The 12,517-nt window shown below is 48.4% G+C and overlaps 1 protein-coding gene and 1 long non-coding RNA gene across 3 annotated transcripts; both read right to left on the bottom strand.

Moving 5' to 3' along the window:
- Positions 1-4,266: 4,266 nt before the first annotated feature.
- Positions 4,267-5,706, bottom strand: LOC120655992 (protein MKS1-like). The gene has a single exon (XM_039933981.1). It carries the CDS (start codon positions 5,581-5,583, stop codon positions 4,714-4,716), a length of 870 nt encoding a protein of 289 aa, XP_039789915.1. The 5' UTR covers positions 5,584-5,706; the 3' UTR covers positions 4,267-4,713.
- A 3,069-nt stretch (positions 5,707-8,775) lies between these two features.
- Positions 8,776-10,745, bottom strand: LOC120655990. 2 transcript variants are annotated; one of them, XR_005667784.1, is made up of 2 exons: positions 10,527-10,745; positions 8,776-10,196 (listed from the first exon to the last, which is right to left on the bottom strand). It is a non-coding gene; the product is annotated as an uncharacterized LOC120655990 (long non-coding RNA). The 2 variants fall into 2 exon arrangements; XR_005667783.1 differs by having other exon boundaries at positions 8,776-10,191.
- Between the last annotated feature and the right edge of the window lie 1,772 nt (positions 10,746-12,517).

The raw sequence follows: 12,517 nt of genomic DNA, 5'->3' as shown, positions 1-12,517 counted from the left end.
GCGGCCCAGGCACGGCCCACGGCCCGCTCGCCAGGCCAGGCCAGCAAAAGAGCCGTTGGAGGCGCTGCCGGCCCGGCCCAGCGGTCCCATTAGCTCGCCGGCCTCCATTCGCTCGCCCCCGGTCTCCATTAGCTCGCGGCTCACCCCCGACCCCTCTCGGCCTCTCCGCTCCCCTCGCGGCCTCGCCTAACCCTAACCCTAGATCGAGCCTCTCCTCTCCCCTCCCGTCTCCGTCTCGATCTGACCGTCTTCTCCAACTCCGGTCGCCGGCTCGCCGTCGTTGGTCGTCCACTCTACCCTCTTCTCTTTGTTTTCCTGCCTACTTTTGCATCTTCACTGGTCGACTCGCTTTCTCAACTCAAATCCGTCCCAAAACCCGGTCCTCCCTCTTTAAATCTCGTAGATTCGGCCGTCCTCGATCTCGCCGGCGTCCTTGGTGCTCCGGATCTGGTAAGTCCCTAAACCCTAACATATTTGTTTCAGTTTTTTTTTATTTCTTTCTCCTGTTCTGATCTTTTTGACATCTCTGCGCAGTTGCTCGGCTGATGCAAAGCCGTTGGGGTACCTGAGGGGGTTGGATCTGGGGTCTTTGGACCCTAACCGGCAGCTCGGTTCCCTCGGTTTTGACGGCCGCCGCGAAGCCGTGACGCGCCGAAGGCCTGGCGTGCGGCCTGCCCTCCAGCCCATGGACGACGACGAGGGCCACACCATCAACGATGAGTTGCGGATGATGGGCCTGGGGGGGACGACGAGAACAGTATGGAGGAGGAACGGGAGGAGCTTTTTGGTCGGCGTGGTAATGTGGAAGTAATCATGCCCCCTCCCCCTCCCGTTGGTGTTGGTGGTGCCAGTGCGGGTGTTGATGCTGGTGTAGGTGCCGGTGCTGGTGCCGGTGCTAATACTGGCGCTGGTGGTGCAGCTGATGGTGCCGCGCCGGACTCTGTCAGCCACGCCAGCGAGAAGCGGGGACGGCCCTGCACTCCAAGGTGTGGGACGAGTACGAGAAGCTCTTCAAGCAGATCAATGGTAAGACCGTCAGGTATGGAGCCAAGTGCCTTCACTGCAAATCCATCCTTTCTGGCTTTTCCAATAGCGGCACTGGCCATCTTAGTCGGCATCTTCTAACTTGCCGTAGTAAGAAAAAGAAGTCTGGTGCTCAGTCAATTCTTAGTTTTGATGCTGACGGTAGTGTGGTTTCCTGGGAGTACAGTCCTGATGTGGCTCGTACTCAATTGTGCCGTTTGATTGCAAAGCTTGATCTGCCTCTAGGGTTTGGTGAAACAAATGAGTTTAAAGAGTACATTCAGATTGCTCATAACCCTAGATTTACTCCTGTTAGTAGGCAGACCACTACTAGAGATATTGCCAAGTACTTTAGTGAACGCCGTGATGATCTTGTGAAGTACTTAAGCTCTAATTCTGTTAGCTCTGTTGGTCTTACCTCTGATATATGGTCTGGTAATGCTAAGGAAGATTACATTAGTGTGGTTTGTTATTATGTTAATTCTGATTGGCAACTAGAAAAGAGAGTGTTGGGTCTCAGCCTTATTGATGTCAGTCACAGTGGTGACAACATTGCTGAGCGTGTGCACACTGTGATCTCAGACTTTGGCTTGACTAATAAGGTGTTCTCTATCACTCTAGATAATGCTTCTGCTAATGCCTCTGCTATGGAAGCACTGACACTTTTAATTAGAGGTTATATTGGTGATGAATACTTGCATCAGAGATGTGCATGCCATATAATTAATTTGATTGTTAAGTCTGGCTTGAAAAGGCTTAAACCTTACTTGGAAGCATTTAGGATTGCTATTTCATTTGTGAACTCTTCTAACCAGCGCATTGCTGCTTATAAGTCCTACTGTATTGCTGTGGGTGTGAGGCCTAGGAAATTTCAATTAGACATGGATGTGAGGTGGAACTCCACCTATCTCATGCTTAAGCATCTTGTTCCTCACAAGCAAAAATTTGGTGTGTTCATCCAAACCCAGTACCCCAGAGCAGAAGGTACTCCTTATCTCTTAACTGATGGACATTGGTATGTTGCTGAAAAAATTCTAGAGTTCCTTGAACTATTTTATGATTCTACTGTTGTCTTATCTTGTGTTTACTATCCCACTGCTCCACTTATATTGCATAATCTCATTGAAATTGCTGGACAACTTAAAAATTATGAAAATGACAGAATGCTTAGAGAGGTGGTAATTCCTATGAAATCTAAATACCTTAAGTACTGGAATGACATACCTCAGCTTTATTCCATTGCATTCATCATGGATCCTAGAGCTAAAATAAAAGGTTTTAGCAATGCTTTCAGGCTGCTCTCTAGTTTAACTAGTACTGACTATTCTGCTTATTTTACCTCTGTGAGAGCTGCTCTGTCTGACATGTTTGGCAAGTATGAAAGCAAGTTTGGTTCTATTAGATTGGCAAAGCCTACACATAAACCTTCTACTGGTAAGAAAAAAGCTCAATGGGGTAAGATCTTTGGTGATGTTTCTACTTCTACTACTTCTCCTGGGTCTGGTCTTGGCAGTGTTGGTACTGGTGGCTCTTTTACTGTTCCTCTTGGTAGAAGGACATCTGCAAGTGCTTTGCTGCAAGCAGCAAGCACTGGTGGTACATATGGTATTTCTTCTAAACTTACTGCCTACCTAGATAGTGACACTGTCAACCAGTTTGATGATGATTTCAACATCTTGACCTGGTGGCATGAGCACAAACAGTCTTATCCAGTACTTTCTATCTTAGCTAAGGATGTGTTTAACTGTGCCTGTTTCTACCATCTCTTCAGAATCTACCTTTAGTCTAACTGGCAGGATCATAGAGGAGAGGAGGCGTCAGTTGAAGCCAGAGATGGTAGAAATGCTCACATGCATCAAAGACTGGGAGGCTGCAGATGAAAGAGCTCAGCACATGGTGGAGGATGAAGACCTGCAGGCAGCTTACGAAGATCAGTACCTTGATGAAACTCCAGCACAAGCTGCTGTGTAATAGGATATTTTATTTGCATGTATGACTATAAGGTTAACTTAACACTAGAACTTGAACTTAATGAGCTGGGTTGTACTCTTTTTTCCTATCTAGGGTTTTCTCACGAGGTGTGAGTTTTTACCTAGATAGGTTTTTAATGAGGCAGTCATTGCACAAAACAGCTCATCCTTGATATTTGGTTGATTTCTGTCATTTTTTGTTACTCAAGATGAATCGATCTGTTGAATGAGCCATGTTGCGATTTTAGTGCCTATCCTCGTGCCTGGGCACTTGGGCGGCACGAGCCCGGCGGGTGGCACGGCACGGCCCGAAAGTCTTTTCGTGCCCAAACGTGCCGTGCCTAGTCGTGCCGTGACTAGGTGTGCCTGGACCGGGTCGTGCAGTGGCGCCCATTTGGCCATCTATACAGCCGACCAGTGAGTTCCGGCCGGAGACATTCGGACGCCTTTCTAAAGAAGGATTCGACATCCTGACGTGATGCCTCATCTTGCGCGCGATGCCCGGTGAGAGCCCTCAAAAAAAAAAAGATGCCCGGTGAGAGCCCAACGCCAACAGCTCGGGCGCACGGTGGTGTGGGAAAGCCACGTGCCGCCGGTGGTGGCTGGGAAGGCCGGCGGCGCCGGAGGCCGAACTGGAGTACTCCGGTACTCGCTGTTTGCTCGTGTGCAGAGCTCGATGACGACGCCGAGCATCCATCGGTGGTGACATATCTAAGGGGGTGTTTAGATTGAGGGACTTCAAAAAAGTCCTAGGGACTTTTTAGTATTTAGAAGTATTAAATAAATATTAATTATAAAACTAACTGCAGAACCCTGGGGCTAAACTGCGAGACGAATCTAATGATGTATCTTAATCTATGATTAGCGAATGGTTACTGTAGCATCACTGTAGCCAATCATCGATTAATTAGGCTCATTAGATTCGTCTCGCGAAAAAGCACTCAGCTGTCAAAAAACATTTATAAACAGATTTTATTTAATAATATAAAATAGTAAGATTCTTTTTGATGTGATAGGGACTTTTGGAAAAAGTCTTGGAGCCAAACAGGCCCTAAGTGATCAGTTTCTATGCAACCGTCGTCCACCATCTCAACCAACCACCCAACCAATTTGGCATCCAAATATTGAATGGTCGAGACAAGAGGTGGGCCCGAGTTGCAGTGAGATGCCCTCGCGTAGTTAGAGTGAGAAACGACCGGTCATCATCTCCTTTGTTTACTGGTTTAACACATTTATATTTTCTATCAGCAAAAATAAACAAAGGCAATAAAAGGAAGAACATTTAAATTCTCTACCTTCCAGCAGTTGACGATTTTAATCCATGGAAACGGAGAAAACTTGACAAGGAAAAATTCCTACTCCAGACAGTTAATTAATTAATGAATCAGTAGCTACCACTACTGGCCAAGGCCAACTTGCTCCCTCTCAAACACACTTGCTGACCCGGCCAACACAAGAGAGAAAAAAAATCTAACAATTTATAACAAGAATAAAACGAATAAATAAATGGAACCCGATTGATCTCGTCTCATCAACCGATTTGATTCTTGCTCATCGCCCAAATTACCGAGACGGTAAAAGTGATCGGATTAACCCGGCTGTCAGGGCACGGAACGGATGGTGGTCCGACGATTTCTCGCGTCAATTGCACCGGACGAGGGCGAAGAAGCAATTAATGGAATCAGGAGGAACTGGTGTGTCGTTAATGATCAACAGGGATTTACTGGTCCGGGAAGTTGCTGCTGAAGAACTCGAGCACGGAGAAGGTGGCCGGCGACGGCATGGTGGGCGTGGCCAGCAGCAGGCTGCTGCGCGGGCTGGGCGCGAACGGCGGCGCCTGCTCCGCGCGGGTGCCGGCGGAGGGGAGGAACGGGCTCAGCTCGCTCAGCCACGACAGGCAGCTCGGGTCGAACGGCATCGGCGAGAACAGCCCCGTCGAGGCCGCCGGCGGGAGAGCGGCGGGCGAGAGGATCCCGGGCCGGAAGCCCGCCGCGAAGCCGTCCAGGTCCGCGGAGGCCGGGCCGGGGAGGAGGAAGAGGTCGTCGTCGGCCGCGCCGCCGTAGTAGGGCGGGACGGGAGCCGGCGCGTGCGCGTGCGCGTGCGGCGGGAGCGGGCGCACGGACCGCTCGATGGCGGCGAGGCGCGCGGCCGGGGAGAGCGCGGCGGTGGGCGAGAGCAGGAACTCCCGCGGCTCCAGCTCCATCGCGGACGCGGGCTGCGGCGGCGCGTCGGAGGACGACGGGCCCGCGGCGGCGGCGTCGAATTGGGCCTGGGAGGTGGAGCCCGGGCCGGTGAGGCGCTGGACGAGCGCCCTGAAGTCCCCCGGCTTGGCGTGGATGACCTTGGGCGAGGCGTCGTAGATGATGACCGGCTGCCGCGCCTGCTGCTGGTACTGGTGCGGGTGCTGGCGCTGCTGCTGCAGGTGGTGGACGACCTGCTGCTGCTGCTGATCCAAGTGGTGGTGCCGCTGCGGCGCGACGGGCGGCTTCCTGACCTTGTGCGAGTCCTTGCTGACGGCGAGCCGCGGCGGGCGCGGGCCCTGCAGCTGCCGGCTGCGCGGCGACGAGCGGTCGCCCGACGACGCGTCCATGTGCGCGGGGACCGGGGGCGGGGGGGAAGACGACGAGCCGGAGCGGGCCGTACGGGGCTTTGTAGCCGCGGAGGAGGAGGAGGATGGTGGAATGGTTCAACGCGGGGAGGAGGAAGGAGTAAGGATGGATTCGGATGTATGAACATCCGAATTATCCGTATTCGTATCCGCTTAAAACGTAAATATGAATATCCGTATCCGTATTCGAATTTAATATGGATGTCATATGGATGCATCCGAATTCGATTTTAAGAACTTTTCTCTATCCGATTCCGTATTCGTATTCGAAGAATATCCGATCACATCCGTATCCATCCGTATCCGCAAAGAAAAAATGACTAGTGAGACAATCTTAAACTTATCTTTATACCTATTACTTAATGATGTACACTATTTAAATTATTTAGAAAGCTAGATAACTAATAATATATTTATTAAAATTAATAATGATATAAAAATTAACTTTAACTATTTAATATATTTATTTCATGATTAAAATTATTTAATACGAGTCAAATTAATTATTTATTTAATGATAAAATCTTTTTTTATATATCGTAATTATTAAGTATTTAAATATTTATTTATTTTACATTTATAATTAGTATTATATATTTAATATAAAAGCTATGCATAGATAATTATATTCTTTTTTTATTAGCTATCTCCTAATCCTTTACTCCCTATTTGTATAATGATTTTGATCTGCTATAAAATTATTGAAAAAATAAATATACTTATGATAGCTCTATGTTTCAAATCGAGAAGGTATCCGGATTCGTATCCGGATTCGAACTATCCGTTTTGTATTCGTATCCGATGAGATCCGCATTCGTATTCGTATCCGGATTAAAATGTGGTAAAAGGTGACATCCGGATCCGATTTCATCCGTATCCGATCCGAATCCATCCTTAGGAAGGAGGAGAGGGAGGAGCAAGTCCGGAGGTGAGGTGTGGTGCTGTGCTGACGACGGGGAAGGAAAAGTCCACGGGCTGCCTGCTGTGCTCAATCATTGAGAGGCGCCCGCCTTTGACAGGGTGATTATTAGTTAATTATAATCCAGGGAAGGGATTGCGGTGGGGGCAAAGCAAATCCAGAGCCGGCGCCTCCGAGACTTTCCTGCGCTCGTCTTCCTCGATCACGGCAGCGACCTGACTTTGGCTGGATGCGCTTTCGTTGCTTGCTACTTGCGCTCCACAGCGACAGACTGTGTGCAATGGGCTAGGCCTGATGCCAAAATTGCTGCGGTGCCTTCTACTAGTATTTCCTACATGAAGAAAAGAAATGGTCAAGGTTGAACGAACTTAAACGAGCAAGGTCAAGATTGGATTATCCTTGGACGGCGAAATACTGTAGTGTTGCACTGCTATTCGAATCTTCGATCGCGTCAGAAGAGGACCAACCGAACTGTCGTCCCAGGCCATATCTGGAAAAAAACAAGGGACCGACAGAAGAGAGAGAGAGAGAGCGCTGCGGGTCTCCTATCCCTCATTTGTGAATTATGGACCTCTCAAACTCCCCCTCCAACCTCGCTCTCATTTGTTAGCTCAACGAACCAAGAAAATCGAGGGATAGGTTGGGAACAAAGAGATTAATATATATGAGAGGTTTGTAAGAGCACGAAATAATCTTCAGCAGATTGCTCATTTGCTAGCTCTAAGGAAATTCTTCCTCTGTTTACTACTACTTACGTAAGCATGGTATATATCTAGATGCATGATAAGAATTACGCATCTAGAGAGGTTAAAATGGTCTATAACTTGGTGGAACGGAGGAAAACGTGTTAGAACCTTGATGAGAGGCTAGCTGGACAAAGAGGGGCTAAAAAGACCGATCTGATCTTGTCAAACAATTCGGGCTGACAATCCTCTCTACATTCAGTTGTATTGCGCACGTGTTGGGCCATCCGAACGCACAGTTCACTGCGAATTGGAAATGCCACTCGTCCTGAGCCGAAGACCAAGCAAGAGCCAAGAGCTCTGGACTCTCGAAGTCTGGAGCTTGGACCGTGCGGGGCCCTCGCGGTCTCGCGGACGCAGTCGCTGGGTATTCCTTTCCTTGGCTACGTCGCCCGACTTCGTCACCTCGCTAGGGTAGGGGGCTTGTTTGGTTTAAGTGGCTTAAACTTTAGACTATGTCATATTTAAAAAAAATTAATATTTATTAATATTAAATAAAATGTGATTACAAAACTAATTGTAGAATTCTGGGGCAAAATTGCGAGACGAATCTAATGAGGTATATTAATTCATAATTAGCGGATGGTTACTGTAACACCACTATAGCAAATTATGGATTAATTAGGCTCATTAGATTCGTCTCGCAAATTAGCAACCATCTGTCAAAAAAAATTATAAATAAATTTTATTTGATATTCCTAAATGGTAATTTTTTTTTGATGTGATAGGGGTTAAAAAAACTGATGGAAACAAATAGGGCCTAGTTCACTCACCTGGTGGAGGTGAGAAATTTCGATATCTAACACTGATCGCGCACGCAGGCAGGGGAGCTGAACAGGCAGATCGAGCTGCTGCGCTTGCGCTCGACGAAGAGGCAGGGCGGCCGGTTGCTCAGGAGCTCTCCCCCCCCCCCCCACCCCCCACTTGCATGGGCGCCGTCACCGACCGGTGGTGGTGGATTCACACTCGGAGAGACGTGCTCGTGTATACCGTACGTCTGTACCGCGCGGCACGTGTGGGAATGGGATGGGCCTGGAGTGTGGACGAACCATGGCTGGGTGCCGAGCTCAAAGCAACGCACAGATTCAGGCTGCCAGGATGACAGCTCTCACTAGTCACTAGTCCCCCTCCCCAGCCGTCTTCTCCGCAACAGAGTACAGTACGATGCCAATGCAACTTGTTGGTTGATACGCCCACATCCATAACCGGCGGGACCGGAACATGACCTGTCGGCCGCCGCTCGAATACACAGCTCGCGTGGCCTTGGCCTCTTGTAGGTCTAGACGTCTGGTGGATATGTACCAGTGGCCTCGGATCGAGCTCCGATGGTTGCGGCGCCCTGGCTACCACGGCTCTAGGCCGCGACGGCTGAGGAGGATCCAGCCATGCACAGGATCTAGCTCCTGTGGATAATGTACATTAAAGCACTAAAGGATCCCAATGTTCAATACATTGGGATACAAAAAAAAAAGGCCGGCTGGAGGTGGTGAAAAATCTAGATGCCCAATAATAGAACAATAGATGTTGCACATTTCAATTGTGATCCTTCAAGAAAATAATTAATCAATTGTACAATAAATCAGGATGCACAATAGAGGTTACACACTAATAACATGTACAACAAAGGGCATGCACAACTGTTTGTGTATAACAAGATTTGAGATAAAAGTACATGGCCTGGACTGCTGGACATATTTTTCTTCTGTGCTAGAATAATTACCTGGACGTATTTTTCTTCCAGAATAATCTGTCAAATGCACAACATATTAGAGATGCACATTTCTTATACATGAAAGATATATTTACAAAAGATGGAATTGTTCTCTGAGCAGCAAAAATAATGTTTTTTGTAGATAAAAAAATAGGAAAATATGTGAATTACATGAGGATGCACAATTAATTTTTCTCACCAGAAATTAACCCTAACATTCAACGAGCATGATGCACCAGTACATAACTGAAGTTCTGAACTTACAAGATATATAAATGAAGGTGCAACGAGCATGATGCACAAGTTTTATAATCAGCAGTAAAAATTGTGAAACCATTAAAGCATACAAAAAACCGGTGTACTTTGTGCATGTAGAACATCTCGAGCAACATTCTGATCATGATGCACATGTTTTTTTAACATGGAAGTACATGCACACTGAAGTCAAATCTTGCACATATTTTTGTGCACATAAAAGATTACAGAAAACTATTTGCCGATGGATGTTTCTTTCATAAACCACAATATAGATTAACCAAAATCTACAAGGATGCACGTCTTTTTCTGCAAAAGAAATATTTACCGAATCTTAAGGTACACAATTCTTACAAACAACAACAACAAAAATGAGTCAAATTCTACTAATAAACACCAAATGGTCTCACGATGCAATAATCAGCTGGACTCATAGGATCTGACCACTTCACAGATCTAGCTGCCGCTTCAAATCTATGTCAGATGCTATCCATGGTAAGCTGAACGACACCTTTTTGCTAGGAATAAAAAAAAGGCAAGATCAGAGAAGGAATGAGACGGAGGAGCAAAGAAGGGGACGGAGGGGGTGCGTGATCACGAGGGAGGAGGACCTGCGGGGAGGAGGCGCACGCCTGCGCCTGGCCGTGGAGCGAGTGCCCCACGCCGCGCGCTGCCACGGAGAGGGGGCCCGGCGCTGCCGAGGACAGCGCGCCCGGGAGCCGCGCGATGTCGGCGGCGGACCTGTGCCGCATCGCCGCAGTGGGCGCCTAGGAGACCAGGACGCCGAAGTCTCACGCCGCGGACATCTTGGGCTCCAGGAGCACCGTGGGGCCGAACACGTCGCTCGAACTCTGGATGAAGTTCGCGGAGAAGCAGAGCAGCAGCTTCTCGACGGCGGCGTACAGTACACCGCCTTGAGCCTCATGGCTTAGCTAGCTTCTGGCTTGAAATATCTCTAGCAGCTTGCCTCGTAGCAGGTTCGAAATACGTTGTAGATCTACTCTTTTTGTTTGAAAGCACCCAGGAGCACTGGGAGTCAGATAAGATTTCGGACGCCCACATTAATCGGATTCAACAAAAACGAGACTATCCGAGTAGTCTCGGAACACGACATAGTGCAGCACTCACACCACCACACACGCGCGCACACACACCCCACGCGTGCTACAGTACCCGAGTGGAAATCCCGAGTCGAGCGACGCTCGAACTCAGGACCGGTGGCCTCCACACCTGGAGTGCCCACCGCCCGAGCTAACGCTCGGTTCCAAACAGATCTAGAAAGGGGATCTGAGCCTACCTATTCCTCTCCTAAACACTGGAAGATGCTTCCGTTGCTGCTGCCACTAAACTTGCACCGTTTAGGATTAGGACCGACTCAGTCCATCTTCTTGAATCCATCCTGTTCTCGGCGGATCCTCCATGGGGGAGGCGGCGGAGCTCAAGAGACGAGGAATGGCAAGATCGTTCCTTCTTTGAACGAATGGTCCAGAATTCACTAGAGCATGTGTTTTTTTAAGATTGGTACTGTGCAGACCGGGACCCGATGCTCTGCCCACTTTTTAGAGCATCTAAATCAAACCTTAAATGGGGCTTCTTCTATTTTTTAGAGGCTTCTAAATTTATTTCAACTCTAGCAATAGTCCTCAATTCTAATATGTAATAGAGGGCTCTCTAGAGACCTCCTAGGAATGAAGGGTGAAGAAGGAATTTTGAAGGCCTCCCAAAAATAGAGAGTGAAGTAGAGGGTCTGCTGGAGTGCAATTTTTTGGTTTATCTAAACTTGGAATAGGGGGCTGGTTAGAGGGTCCGCTGGAGTTGCTCTTACCTCCGGTCCACCGGAGCTACTGTGCTGGATTTTTATAATCTCTCATCTCGATGTCTTGGTCCTCGACGGCTACGATTGCTTGTGCCATAGCATCACAGTGCAAAGAATTCTCATTCTCGCCATGCGGCCTCGCCGTTCGCCTTCGAGGGCGATGCGCGGTCGCATCCGAGTATCCGACTGTCAGCGCATCTGTACGTGAAATCCGCACCGGTCAACACCGGCCGGCTACCAGCAGCTGCCTGTATCTTCCTTCATTCCAAATTATGCATGGGCGTGGATGTACCTAAGGGGCTCCGCTCGATCCACAGCAATCCAACCGTGTTTTGCAGGTTTATGGATCGATCCATTCAGTTCGGCGAGGATAGCACCTGAAGCGTCCCCTCATAAGAGAGAACTTAAATGTGATACAAAACACCAGTCCCAGGAGGCTGATGCCACATTTATTACATCAGATGGTTCAAAACCGTACAAACCTTGGAGGACACTCGATACAGATAATAATAATAAGTAACCAAGCTACGACATAACACCAGACAGCAACCCACATGGGGTCGAGCTCGGGCTCAGAGTACTGCGTCAGCGAAAACATCTCGGACAGGGCCGGTTCCACAGGCAAGGTTGGGTGTAGAACGATAACCCTACTCAGCGTCGTCTGGTACGAAGTCTGGATCTTTCTCTGTAAAAAGTAAGAATGGGGTGAGTACAAACGTACTCAGCAAGTCCAACCACACCCACGGAGGGGGTTATATCAGAATAATATGCATATGTATATCAAGGATAAGGTCACGGTTTAATTTGCGGAAAGCTAAATTTTTATGCATGGGTTTATTTAGCAGAAAACATTTCAGAAACCAATTTTTGTTTTGAGTAACACGGAGTTTAAGTTTTAAACTGCTACCGGACTCCCCGTCCGTCGTAGCACACGGCACAACTGCCGGACACAATTCCAAAACAACTCACACCATCCCATCCCAAGAAACACTAGTTATGTGATCACACCGTAACTCGCCCAATACCGTGGGCACGGCTATTCGAATAGCTTTTAACTATGCAGAGGTGTGCAACTTTACCCACAAGTAGGATACCACATCTCGAACACCGTCGTGTCGGTGTAGATCCCAACATAGCCATTACCCACCTTAGCTAAGCCTGACTAGCCATCACGGGATTCACCAAGGGGTCATCGACCTAACTCTGAGGTATAACCGGGGTATAAGTCACACTGAGCATAACCCTTCTCCTTGGTCACCCGTTGCTCTCAGCCCTCCTGATGGCTATCACACCAACTAGTGGGATTTATGCTACGTCGTTGCCCATTCAACGGTCGAGTGGTTTGCACGATAGAGGAGTTAGGTGAGTTGACACATCAACTCGGTCCTTAGACACGACAAGATGGATATCTCCCTTCTTTGCCCTGCCACATTGGCACGAGCACACCAAATGACAAATTCGTAGAAACGTCC

The sequence above is a fragment of the Panicum virgatum genome, chromosome 1N, assembly GCF_016808335.1.
Source record: "Panicum virgatum strain AP13 chromosome 1N, P.virgatum_v5, whole genome shotgun sequence".
Lineage (NCBI taxonomy): Eukaryota > Viridiplantae > Streptophyta > Magnoliopsida > Poales > Poaceae > Panicum > Panicum virgatum.
The sequence above is the reverse complement of the archived record's forward strand: the minus strand, read 5'-3'. Positions and strand labels throughout refer to the sequence as shown.

Excerpts from the sequence above, each read along its gene's own strand:
- LOC120655992 (XM_039933981.1), bottom strand. The coding sequence starts at position 5,583 with ATGGACGCGTCGTCGGGCGACCGCTCGTCGCCGCGCAGCCGGCAGCTG.